This window comes from Dendrobates tinctorius, unplaced genomic scaffold (assembly GCF_039654945.1).
Source record: "Dendrobates tinctorius isolate UK_male_01 unplaced genomic scaffold, ASM3965494v1 ptg000064l, whole genome shotgun sequence".
Classification (NCBI taxonomy): Eukaryota; Metazoa; Chordata; class Amphibia; order Anura; family Dendrobatidae; genus Dendrobates; species Dendrobates tinctorius.
This window is the reverse complement of record NW_027361732.1, coordinates 6,022,388-6,035,168: the sequence shown is the minus strand read 5'-3', so window position 1 is coordinate 6,035,168 and position 12,781 is coordinate 6,022,388. Positions and strand designations below refer to the sequence as shown.

The 12,781-nt window shown below is 43.5% G+C and overlaps 1 protein-coding gene across 1 annotated transcript in view; it reads right to left on the bottom strand.

The window, feature by feature from the left end:
• LCP1 (lymphocyte cytosolic protein 1) overlaps window positions 1-12,781 on the bottom strand; it is a 76,768-nt gene that overhangs the window by 51,123 nt on the left and 12,864 nt on the right. Inside the window, exons 3-5 of the mRNA XM_073580263.1 lie at window positions 5,369-5,532; window positions 3,484-3,613; window positions 1,585-1,717 (exon numbers count right to left, since the gene is read on the bottom strand). Of these exons, the coding sequence (XP_073436364.1) occupies window positions 1,585-1,717; window positions 3,484-3,613; window positions 5,369-5,532 (427 nt within the window). The remainder of the gene's footprint in view (window positions 1-1,584; window positions 1,718-3,483; window positions 3,614-5,368; window positions 5,533-12,781) is intronic.

The window sequence follows — 12,781 nt, the reverse complement described above, 5'->3', positions numbered from 1 at the left end:
CACTCTCCTCCTATCTTTACACTGCAGAGGAGATTGCAGAGGAGATTGCCTTGCAGCAAATCTCTCCTGAGGCTAAGTCCTTCTGTCCTCGTACTGAGCATGCTCATGGGACAATCTCCCTTTGGAGATTGGGAGTCATGTGCTCAGGTCCCGCTCCAGTTCTCATTGGTCCATCTCAGAGATCTGGAAGCGTGCAGAAGGTCCCGGCTACTATAAAAGGCGTGCATGGCTGTTCCGCCATGCGCTAGTATAGACTTACTTGCTGCTGTGTGAATGAGGACGGATGCATGATTCTGGTGACTGACTCATTTGAAACCCCTTCCCTCTGATACTACGCATGTGGCTAGGGACTGAGTTAGGATCAGCGCCAGCGCTCCTCTGCTGTGATTTCCACAGCTGCTAGCGGCCGACATTGCGCTTGCTCCTTGCCTTTGTCGTTTAGCGGCAGTGTCCACGCCGCGCTGCAGTAGCAGCCTCCTTTGCGTTCGCAGTTGCAACGTCGTGCACACGGTAGGTCTAGACGGACGTAGTGCCGCCGTCTGGGCTACTCCTGTGACCGTATACCGTGTGTGCGTTTTTTACTGAGTACTGTGAGTACAACAGGCTCAGTCATTTGTGTTTGTGTGCTTTTTTGCATCTCTGTGAGTTAACTGAGATTGCTCTGAACACCTGGGTTAAGTTTAACCCTGTGCGCATATCCGCCATATTGCTCCTGCCACCACCTAGCAGCGGTTATATCACCTACTGCACGGTGGACCCCGAGCGGCGAACGCAGTTTATTTTTAATTTTTATTTAGTGCATTCCGCCGTTCCTAACACATGCATTAGTATAGACTCTTGTTACTATGTGTGTGAGTGATGATGGATGCATGAGACTGGTGAATGACTCATTATGACTCCCCTCCCTTGGATACGCATGTAATAAGGTACTGTAGTTAGAGTCAGCGCCTATCAGTGGCATTGCCTTGCACCACAGTGCTTCCAGGTCAGCACCTCACTTAGCCCCATATTGTGCCATCCAGCACAAGGCACATAAGTACAGCATCTACTGCAGCGCCTGTCAGAGCGGTGCCGTGCACAGTGCTGTAGTATTAAAGTGCGCTTTCCAGTCCTAAGTCTAGGCTGGTTAGTGGCGTTCACCAATGTGGCACCGTATGCACTTTAGTGCGGTTTTTTCTTACCCAGTCCTCCCTGGCACCGCAGCTGCGACGCCAAGTGCTGGTGAGTCAAGAGGGACTCCGACCCTGTGTCTTGGGGCAGAGTCCTGTGACTTTACACCAGCGCTCACTTCGCCGAGCTCTATGAGCTTAACAGGCTTCGACATTTATATTCAGCAGTAGTGCGGCTCTGTGAAGCAACAGAGTCCGCCTCATACACACCGGGTGTGTTCATTTATTATACCGCCATATAGCATCTGCCATTACAGAGCAGCAGTTACCATCTCAGCACAGTGGACCCCGGGCTGCGAACGCACCTAAATACCTTTTATATTATTTGGTGTGTTTCGCCAGCCCCTAACACTGCACTACTTTACGCTTGTTTCGCTCTAATGTATACAGGAGTAAAGGAAGCAAAGAAACCTACCAGAGGACAATCCCATCCCCCACTGCTTTGAACAAGTCATCTGTGTCTGGGTTCATGGGAATTACATGTTTGCAGTCTGGATCTTTTTCTAATGCCTTATTAATCCAGTTCACAAAAGCATATTTTTCCTCTTCTGTAATGGGGAATGAAGATATAAAGTATATTAGTACATGTACTTAAAGAGATATTACAATGTTTTGTGAATAAAGTGTCTGTTTCCATATTCCTCTTCATCGCTTTGCTTAGCTGCGTCAATCAAGAATTGGCTTTCTCTATCCACTACACCTGACCTGGGCAAAGTGGCCGCCCTCTGCCCGGCATCTTAATTCTTCAGGATGCAGATCCCAGTGGATATAATGATGGAACACGGAGTCATCAGCTCCTGCTTTCACCATTGAGCTTGTGAGTCTGAGAGCACAACAGGTGCCATGACATCACCACATTGCACCCGCTGTGCGGATCCTCAGGAGACATTGAAGACTAGAGCAGTGGGGGAACAGGGATAGGTGAGTAGTTTTTATCGTACTGTGTGTGAGGCATCCTACCGTGTGGAGGGCTGTGGAAGAACATCGTACTGCGTGAGGGGCCTTTTGGTAACATCATACTATTTGAGGGACTATGGCGGGACAGCATATTCTGTGTGGTGCTTTGTGGCAACATCATGGGCAGCATGGTGGCTCAGTAGTTAGCACTGTAGACTTGCAGCACTGGGTTCAAATCCCACAAAGGACAATATCTGCAAGGAGTTTGTATGTTCACCTCATGTTTGCATGGGCTTCCTCCAGGTCCTCCCAAGATTCCTCCCAAGGTCCAAATGCATAATAATAGGGAATCTAGATTGTGACTCATTATAATTAAATTAATTTCTCTATTTACATGAGAGGAATAAATCATACTGTGTGGGAGACTTTGCAGGGACGTCATACTGTTTGATAGGCTGTGGGGAGACATCATACTGTTTGAGGGGCTGTGTGGGGATATCATACGTTGCATGGAGGCCATCATATTGTGTTGGGAGCTATTTATCCAAGTACAAGAGCTGAATAACAGGAGGAGTAAACTTTATAAACAGCTGTAAATGATATGATTTTGATTAGCTGCTACAGTTAAGAATAAGCCCTATTGTATATATTAACAGTAGATGCTAGTCAACATAGTAAAAGGGGTTGTCCACCACTAGGACAAGGCCTTCACAGTCTGAAGGTTTTCAAAATTCATCAAAATAAAAACACCTATTCTCACCTTTCGCGCCGGCTCCGTTCCAATGGTGTCAATACCGGTTCTCCCAAGTCTCCTGTGAGGTATACGACACATGATCCCTGCGCCCAATCAGTGCCAGCTTCTCACTCCCTGCCTTTGGATGATTAAGTAAATGACAGGAAGTGGGCAGCCGCAGTTCTGACTTCCTGTTAATTAGTTAACGGTTAAGTAATTAACACGTGGTCAGAACTGCGGCTGCCGCTCACTTGCAGTCATTTACTTAATTGTCCAAAGGTGGAGATTGAGAAGCTGGCACTGATTGGGCGCAGGGATCAGGTGACGTATACCTCACAGGAGACTTGAGAAAAGAAGTACCTACACCACTGGGAGACGATGGAGGGGGAAAACACTCAGTTTGAAAAGGGGTCATCCTAGTGGTGGACAACCCTTTCATTCTGCTCAATATTAAGTGATACAAATTAATATAATAATAATGAGCAGAATTATGTTTGACCTGTTGGCTCAGCCCTCCACAATTGTCACAATCCCTCATATTGCCCCTTAGGAAAATGAATTGCCTATTCCTGTTCTACACCATAATAATCAACTAACAGAGCTCGATATTACTTAAGGATTTACCTCTACTGTGCTGAAGATTATTATGAGCGAAATAAGAAAATGATCCAGAAATACACGTACCTGAATAGGAATGCTGAGTGCCCGCACTGGACTGCTCAGAAGTGCCACCAATTGCACAAATACCTTCTTTCTTGTTTATAGCCTTTCTGAAGGTTTTGGCCACATCTGAGCTTTTGAGGTCATGAATAACCTACAAAGAGAGAAAATACTGTATATACTGTATCTATCATTAGTGGAATAAATCTAGCATATACTATGTACTGTAAAAAGCAATGACATAAAAAACACTTATCTCTTGTAAGATAGATCTGCACATTGAAGTCACATTGCTTTTTTTAATAAATCGGGGGCTACAGCGCAACGTGTGTCACGTGACAGCAATTCTCAGACAAATCGCCCAACCAAAAACATCTGAGAAACTTGTTAAGAGACTATTGTACAGCTGTAAAAAATATAGCCAAGTCGCGGATAAGTTTCATGCAACCTGTAGTCACCTGTGACTTTCAACGCGCAAAAGAACAGGAAAGACGAGTCTAGTTTTCGGCCGGGGTCACACTAGCGTATGGCATCCAATATGAGAGCATTGAATGCGATATGCCAATGACACTCAGCTAAAACTGCTGCGAACGTGCGCAATCCCAATATGTAGTAGGTGTAATAATAATAATAATATTAGCAAATCCCTCCAATTAGAAATGTAGTATAGTTTTTCTGATTTGCTATGTCTCTTTCGTCATGTGCAGGCATTGCAGGACCTTAGGTATCCATGGTTAAGTCTACTGATAAAGTGACAGTTGCTAGTGGTTGTAACCATAGATACCTAAGGTCCTGCAATGCCTGCACATGACGAAAGAGACATAGCAAATCAGAAAAACTATACTACATTTCTAATTGGAGGGATTTGCTAATATTATTATTATTACACCTACTACATATTGAGACCGGATCGTGAAGATTGGAATACCCCTTTAAACTCAGTAACCAGTGTGAAAATTCCCAGATTCTTCTTTTTTCTTTTATATAGATAATAAAATGGAAAATTAAACATAAGAATAGTCAAAAATTTAAAAAAAAATACATGAAAACCTTATTTTAATTGTCTCCCCCTACTTTTATAGTTATTGTCAATAGGCCTGGGTGGGGTAAAAAAAAAATCCTGTACCCACCTTCCAAGTGGAAGAAGCCATCATAGGTCATAGGCAGAATGTGAAACCTGCCTCGATTTAGTGGTCACATAACACCCCATCTGCATGTTGGTGCCCCGAGACCGTCACATGACACAGTAGTGAGTGCAGAAGAGCAGAACTGGTTCAGAAGAAAAGCGTAGAAATTACTTTTTTTTCTTACCCCACCCTTGGCCCATTCACAATAACTTTTAAAGCAGGATAAAATCCATTTAAACAATGGGTCATTTTCTGAAAACACATTCCCTTTAAAGATCCGGATAACCCCTTTAGTAAAGCTTATTGGGGTGTTGTGCTAATAATCTATTCTATTCACACAAAATGCAAAGAAAGCATTTAAGTTCCAGGTTAAAAAAAATGATGATGGTGAGGATTATGATGATGAAGCATATCAATAATGACATTTGGCAGCTGGTCCTTTTATCACAACACAAATGCCACAATTTGGAACCAATTAAAATTATTCGAATTTACATCCAACCAGCAGCGAGAAATAGTAACTACTGTATATATTAACAATTACCTGGCACCTATGCTGATGAAAGCTGGCATGATGCCATCTGATACAGACACAGAAGAAACATTAGGTAATAATTGGTACATAATAGCTAATTCTAAGTGATGGTTACACAGTCAAGAGATACATTTGCTTATGAGCAGCCACTCATCCACTACAAAGAATACAGGCTGTACACAGAAAAACCTTAATCAAATATATTCTAAGAATTTATATTAAGTCCAATGATTCAGGTTAAACTTACTGAGATAAATTCATCAAAACTGATCTTCCCATCTCTGTTCTTATCTCCTGTGTCCATAAGGCTTTGGATTATCTCTCGTAGTTTATACCCAGGGAGGGGCAGATTAGCAGCTTTGAACAGGTCATTTAATTCATTAGGGCTTATGTAACCATTTCCATCAGTATCTAAAATGAGAAATAAAGATGTTACCAGGGACTACAAGACGGTGGGATATTTATGTAGGGGGACGTACTGATTTATAACTCCGGATTTATATATTAATAGTATATAAATTAATGGAATACTGAGTGTTCTGTCCAGCCATATAACTGCTGTCTAGAAAGTTTAGTCATATTTTTTATGTCTCCGTTATTACAGACATTGTATATTTTGTGTGTATTAATCCTTCCTATATTTCATATTGTAAGGTAACAGCATCATCTGCTGGCGGTTTAATGCATAGATTCCAGTTTAATTTGCAATGTATTATGGGAAGTTCCTAGGGCATTGTGGGATTGTTCCTGTTGCATTGTGGTCTTATTATGACACTGTGAAGGGAACAGCAGCCATTGTTCCTCCATGCCTCTGAGGAGAAAACACACCACTTGTCTTTCTTCATGCTCTAAGCATAGTTGGTAAGCATTATCTATGTGTTACAGTCCTGTGTTTATCAATACTGTTGTGAGCTCATTTTTGGGTTTGCCTCTGGCTTCTGGTGAGGGTTATGGAGCTGGCTGTGCTGACAGAGGAGTAGTGAGTTCTCTCTCTGGACTCCCTCTGTTGGTGAAGGGAGGTAATGAAGCTGATCTAAATGGCAGAGACCGGCCACCTGAGGAAGAGGACTGCGATTGGACATCAGGAGTTTCTGATTGGATTTAAGGCAGCCGCCTCCCTAGTTTCTTGCTAGTGATTTTTCCTGACTGTGGCTCCTGGTTTCCAGTTTGGTTCCTGCCTTCCTAAAGCTAAGTTTTCTCTGCTATTGTTCATATGAGTTTTTGTCTGGTTAACTTAGTTTTTGTGTTCAGCCAGCCCTGGCTGGGACTGGGCTGAATCCCCATTTTGTCTCTGATCAGTTGATCTCTTTTGCTCTGTCTTCAGAATATACCTAAGTGCTGATATAGTGATTTGAAGTCTAGCGACTTCAGGGCCTTTTTCTATCAGATGTGTTGGACATTCTTTTTGGCAGGGTTTTTTGCGTGATTGCAGACAACAGCTTTTCTTTCCTGTCCTTTCTAGTTAGTGAGGGCCCCATCGTTTGCTCAGCCTATCTTTCTATCTGTGTCTGTGTTTTTATATATATATGTATATTTTCTCCTCTTTTTCTCTGGGTCCATAGGAGGATTCTTTTTTTTTTTTCTCCTTGATGGAGATTAAGCAATTGTCTGATCGTGTGGAGCAGCTCGCTGCTGAAGTGCAGGGAATTTCCGCCTATCTCACTCATTCACATGCTGTTGAACCAAGGATGCCTGCTCCTGATGTGTTTTCTGGGGATCGGTCTAAATTTTTGAATTTTAAGAATAATTGTAAATTATTTCTTGCCTTGAAGCCTAACTCATCGGGGAGCTCTGCGCAGCAGGTTAAAATTGTCATCTCCTTGCTGCGCGGCGATCCCCAGGATTGGGCCTTTTCATTGACACCTGAAGATCCTGTTTTGACTAATGTGGATGCATTTTTTCAAGCCGTGGGGTTGTTATATGATGAACCTAATGCTATTGATCAAGCTGAGAGAGCCCTATTGGCATTGAACCAGGGTCAGGTTCCTGCAGAGTTATACTGTCAGAAATTCCGAAAGTGGGCGGTCCTTACTACATGCAATGATAGTGCATTAGCAGCTCTCTTTCGGAAGGGTTTGTCTGAGACTTTAAAAGATATTGTGGTGGGATTTCCTGTTCCCTCTGGTCTTGACGATTTTATGTCATTAGCCATTGAAGTTGATCGGCGTTTACGTGAACGCAAGACTACACGGGAGGCGCTGCCACATTTTGAACAAATGTCTGAACCTATGCAATGTGATGGAGCTTTGTCTAGGGTGCAACGTCAGGAGTTTAGAAGGCATAATAAGCTGTGTTTTTTCTGTGGAGATGCCTCTCATGTTATTTCTGTCTGCCCTAAATGAGAGAAACGCTTTGCACACACATTTGCTGTGGGTGGTGTACAACCTAAGTTTCTTTTGGCAATTACTCTGATCTGCTCCTTATCCACATTTTCCGCGAAGGCTTTTGTGGATTCAGGAGCGGCCTTGAATCTAATGGACTTGGATTTTGCTAAACGTTGTGGTTTTCCTATGACTCCTCTGCGGACGCCTATTTCTTTGAGGGGTATTGATGCTACTCCTTTGGTGAAGAATAAACCTCAGTTTTGGACCCAGGTGATAATGCGGGTCGCCTCAGACCACCAAGAAAATTGCAGATTTTTGGTGTTGCATTATTTACATGATACCATTGTTCTGGGTTTTCCCTGGTTGCAAATCCATAATCCAGTTTTGGATGGGAAATCTGTGTCTGTGGTGAGTTGGGGTTGTCGGTGTGCTCTTGGTGATACTCCTGTTTTCTCCACCTCTCCCAGTCGCATGATGTTCCTATTTGGCTAATTTTTATGATGTATTTAGTGAGAGCAAGTCTGCGTCTTTGCCTCCTCATAGGAGTTATGACTGTGCAATTGCGATGAGACCTGGGTGTAAATTTCCCAAGGGTCGACTTTTCAATTTATCTGTACCCGAACACGAGGCTATGCGATCTTATATTAAGGAGTCGTTGGAGAAGGGTTATATTAGACCATCCTCTTCGCCCTTAGGTGCTGGGTTTTTTTTCAAGGCCAAGAAGGATGGTTCATTAAGGCCTTGTATTGACTATCATTCCCTCAACAAAATTACGGTTAAATTTCAGTATCCGTTACCCCTGATTTCTGATTTATTCTCCAGAGTTAAAGGTGCTTGCTGGTTTACTAAGCTTGACCTCAGGGGGGCGTATAATCTTATTCGTATCAAGCATGGGGATGAATAGAAGACGGCGTTTAATACTCCGGAGGGACATTTTGAGTACCTGGTGATGCCTTTTGGGCTCACTAATGCCCCTTCTGTCTTCCAATCCTTCATGAATGATATTTTCCGGGACTTTGTGGATAAGTTTTTCATCATCTATCTGGATGATATTTTGATCTTTTCGAGAGATTGGGATTCTCATGTGGAACATGTTTGGACTGTGTTCCGGATTTTGAGGGAGTGCCTTTTTGGTGTACAGAGGATTTCATTTTTGGGATTTATTTTGTCTCCGTCAACTATTGAAATGGACCCGGCCAAGGTACAGGTCATTTATGATTGGGTTCAACCCACTTCTTTGAAGGCTCTCCAGAAGTTTTTGGGTTTTGCTAATTTTTATCGTAAATTTATAGCTAATTTTTCTGGTATTGCTAAACCACAGACTGATTTAACTAAGAAGGGTGCTGACGTGCTGAATTGGTCTTCAGAGGCTGTTTCGGCCTTTCAGGAGCTGAAGCTGAGGTTCACTTCTGCTCCGGTTTTGCGGCAACCTGATGTCTCACTTCCTTTTCAGGTGGCGGTAGACGCTTCAGAGATTGGTGCAGGAGCTGTTTTGTCCCAAAAAGATCCGGTGACGTCTAAAATGAATCCCTGTGACTTCTTTTCCCGAAAGTTCTCCCCATCTGAACGCAACTATGATGTGGGGAATCATAGTAACATAGTAACATAATTATTAAGGTTGAAGGGAGATCTAGTTCAACCCATATCCTATCCTAACTTGCCCTAACATGTTGATCCAGAGGAAAGCAAAAAAAACCCATGTGGCAACAAGTAAGCTTCACATTGGGGAAAAAAATTCCTTCCTGACTCCACATACGGCAATCAGACTTGCTCCCTGGATCAACGCAATATTAGGAATTGTTAGCCATGAAATGGGCATTTGAGGAGTGGAGACATTGGTTGGAGGGAGCTAGACATCAAGTTGTGGTCCTCACTGACCACAAGAATTTGATTTACCTTGAGTCGGCCAAACGCTTGAATCCTAGACAGGCTAGGTGGGCCTTGTTTTTTACGCGTTTTGATTTTGTGGTCTCCTTTCTTCCAGGCACTAAGAATGTTAACGCAGACGCCCTTTCTAGGAGTTTCTTTGCTGATTCTCCTATTGTGACCAAGCCTACTAACATCCTAGGTGAGGGGGTAGTTCTTTCTGCCATCTCGCCCGATTTGAGACATGCTCTGGAAGAATTCCAGGAGGACAAACCTGAGCATTGTCCTATGGGAAAATTGTATGTTCCTGACAAGTGGAGGAATAGAGTGATGTCTGAAGTTCATTGCTCCGCACTGGCTGGTCATCCAGGTATTTTTGGTACCAGAGATTTGGTGAGTCGGTCTTTTTGGTGGCCCGCCTTATCTCGTGATGTCAGGAATTTTGTGCAGTCCTGTGGGACTTGTTCCCGGTCTAAACCCTGTTCTCGCTCTAGTGGGTTGTTGATCCCCTTGCCGGTGGCTAAGAGGCCATGGACCCATATTTCAATGGATTTTATTTCTGATCTTCCTGTCTCTCAGAGAATGACTGTTATCTGGTTGATTTGTGATAGATTCTCCAAGATGGTCCATCTTGTACCACTCTTAAAGTTGCCATCTTTCTCAGAGTTGGTACCCTTGTTTTTACAACAGGTGGTTCGGTTGCATGGGATTCCAGAGAACATTGTATCAGACAGAGGAGTTCAGTTTGTTTCCAGATTCTGGAAAGCCTTTTGTTCCAAGCTGGGAATTCAGTTGTCCTTCTCCTCTGCGTTTTACCCTCAGACCAATGGGCAGACGGAGAGAACAAACCAGACTTTGGAGTCCTATTTGAGATGTTTTATATCTGCTGATCAGGATGATTGGGTTTCATTTTTGCCCTTGGCCGAATTCGCTTTAAATAGAGCTAGTTCTGCCACCTTGATGTCGCCCTTTTTCTGTAACTTTGGGTTTCATCCTCGATTTTCTTCAGGGCAAGTGGAATCTTCAGCCTGCCCAGGTGTTGACACTGTGGTAGAGAGAATGCAGCAGATTTGGGACCAAGTAGTGGATAAGTTGTCTCTCTCCCAGGAAAAGGCTCAGCGGATTTCTAACCGGCATAGGACCATTGGTCCCCGGTTTAAAGTGGGTGATATGGTTTGGTTGTCATCAAAGAATATCTCTATGAAGGTGGCTTCTCCAAAGTTCAAGCCAAGATTTATTGGACCTTACAAGATTTTGGAGATTCTTAATCCGGTTTCTTTTCGATTGGCTCTTCCTGTTACGTTTAAGATCCATAACGTGTTTCATAAGTCGCTGTTGAAGAGATATGTTGAGCCAGTAGTTCCTATGGATGCACCTCCTGACCCTGTATTGGTTGAAGGTAATGTGGAATATGAGGTAGAGAAAATATTGGATTCTCGTCTGGCTAGATGGAGACTCCAGTATTTGGTCAAGTGGAAGGGTTATGGCCAGGAGGACAATTCTTGGGTCTCTGCCTCTGATATTCATGCCGATAGATTGGTTCGTGCTTTTCATCGGGCCCATCCTGATCGTCCCGGTGGCGTGGATGAGGGTTCGGTGACCCCTCCTCAAGGGGGGGGTACTGTTGTGAGCTCATTTTCGGGTTTGCCTCTGGCTTCTGGTGAGGGTTATGGAGCTGGCTGTGCTGACAGAGGAGTAGTGAGTTCTCTCTCTGGACTCCCTCTGTTGGTGAAGGGAGGTAATGAAGCTGATCTAAATGGCAGAGACCGGCCACCTGAGGAAGAGGACTGCAATTGGACATCAGGAGTTTCTGATTGGATTTAAGGCAGCCAACTCCCTAGTTTCTTGCTGGTGATTTTTCCTGACTGTGGCTCCTGGTTTCCAGTTTGGTTCCTGCCTTCCTAAAGCTAAGTTTTCTCTGCTATTGTTCATATGAGTTTTTGTCTGGTTTACTTAGTTTTTGTGTTCAGCCAGCCTTGGCTGGGACTGGGCTGAATCCTCATTTTGTCTCTGATCAGTTGATCTCTTTTGCTCTGTCTTCAGAATATACCTGAGTGCTGATATAGTGATTTGAAGTCTAGCGACTTCAGGGCCTTTTTCTATCAGACGTGTTGGACATTCTTTTTGGCAGGGTTTTTTGCGTGATTGCAGACAGCAGCTTTTCTTTCCTCTCCTTCCTAGTTAGCGAGGGCCCCATCGTTTGCTCAGCCTATCTTTCTATCTGTGTCTGTGTTTTCATCTTGTTTCACCGACAATACATGTTGGGGGCTGTCTATTGCTTTGGGGTCTGCTCTGGGGCAGTTTAGATTTTCCCTTTCTTTCTTTAGGCTTATTTAGTTCTCCGGCCGTGACGAGGCATCTAGGACCACCGTAGGCACGCTCCACAGCTACTGCTAGTTGTTGTGGATAGGATCAGGTGTCTGCAATCCGCTAGTTACCAACCTCTCCGGTTTTCTGGGCTTAGCTTGCTTTTTGTTTTTTCCTCCTCGGTGACTCATTCATAACACAATACGTTTGCTGTACTAAGTAGGTAATCATCACTTTGTATTACTTCATGTTACCTGTGTATCACCTCATGTTACTGTGTATTGCAGACTATCTGTATTTTATGCTCTGTGCAGTTATATATTCTGAAATGCTCCTGTTATTGCATCCTATAGTTTCACCTTTTCCTGTCACATCTACAATCAATAAAAGAAGGTTACAACTTGCAGCCTCTTTTTCTTAAAGAAGACAGGGGGGTTTAGCCACATGTATCACTACACACCGTGCTAACGTGTATGAGGACAGTATAGTGAAACAACTACTGTGAACAAGGTATTGCAGCAACCTCCTAACGGTCGCACCGAAAAATCGGACCATACAGAGCCCTCCATTATCCACGCAGAGCCAACACAGGGATACTACAGCGGTCCCCTAACCGTTGAATCATGTCTCTAGGATGAGAATCCTCTGTCAAGACGAGATCACGAGTTGGTTCCTCCAACAAATCATCTGTCAGCAATGCCACTGCCATTGCCCGCGCAAAAGAAGACAGGGAGTTTAGCTACATGTCTCACTACACACCGTGCTAACGTGTATGAGGACAGTATACTGAGTACAATTTCGGGCTCTAGTGGTACATAGAAGAACATACCTGATCAGGAGTGGGTGCAGAGAAGAGCAACCAAGGTTATTAAGAGAATTCAGGGTTATTCAGTTTGGAATAATGATGGTACAGATATATGAAGGGACAGTACAGAGATCTTTCTAATGATCTTGGTACACATAGGCCGGCAAATGTGACAAATGGGCATCCTCTACATTTAGAGAAAATAAGGTTTAGCCATCATCACAGACTGTGATTCTTTATTGTAAGAGCAGTGGATTATGGAACTCTCTGACACATGATGTATAATGGTTTATTCATTAAAAAAATATGAGAGCCTGGATGTCTTTCTTGAAAAATATAATATTACAGGTTATGGGTA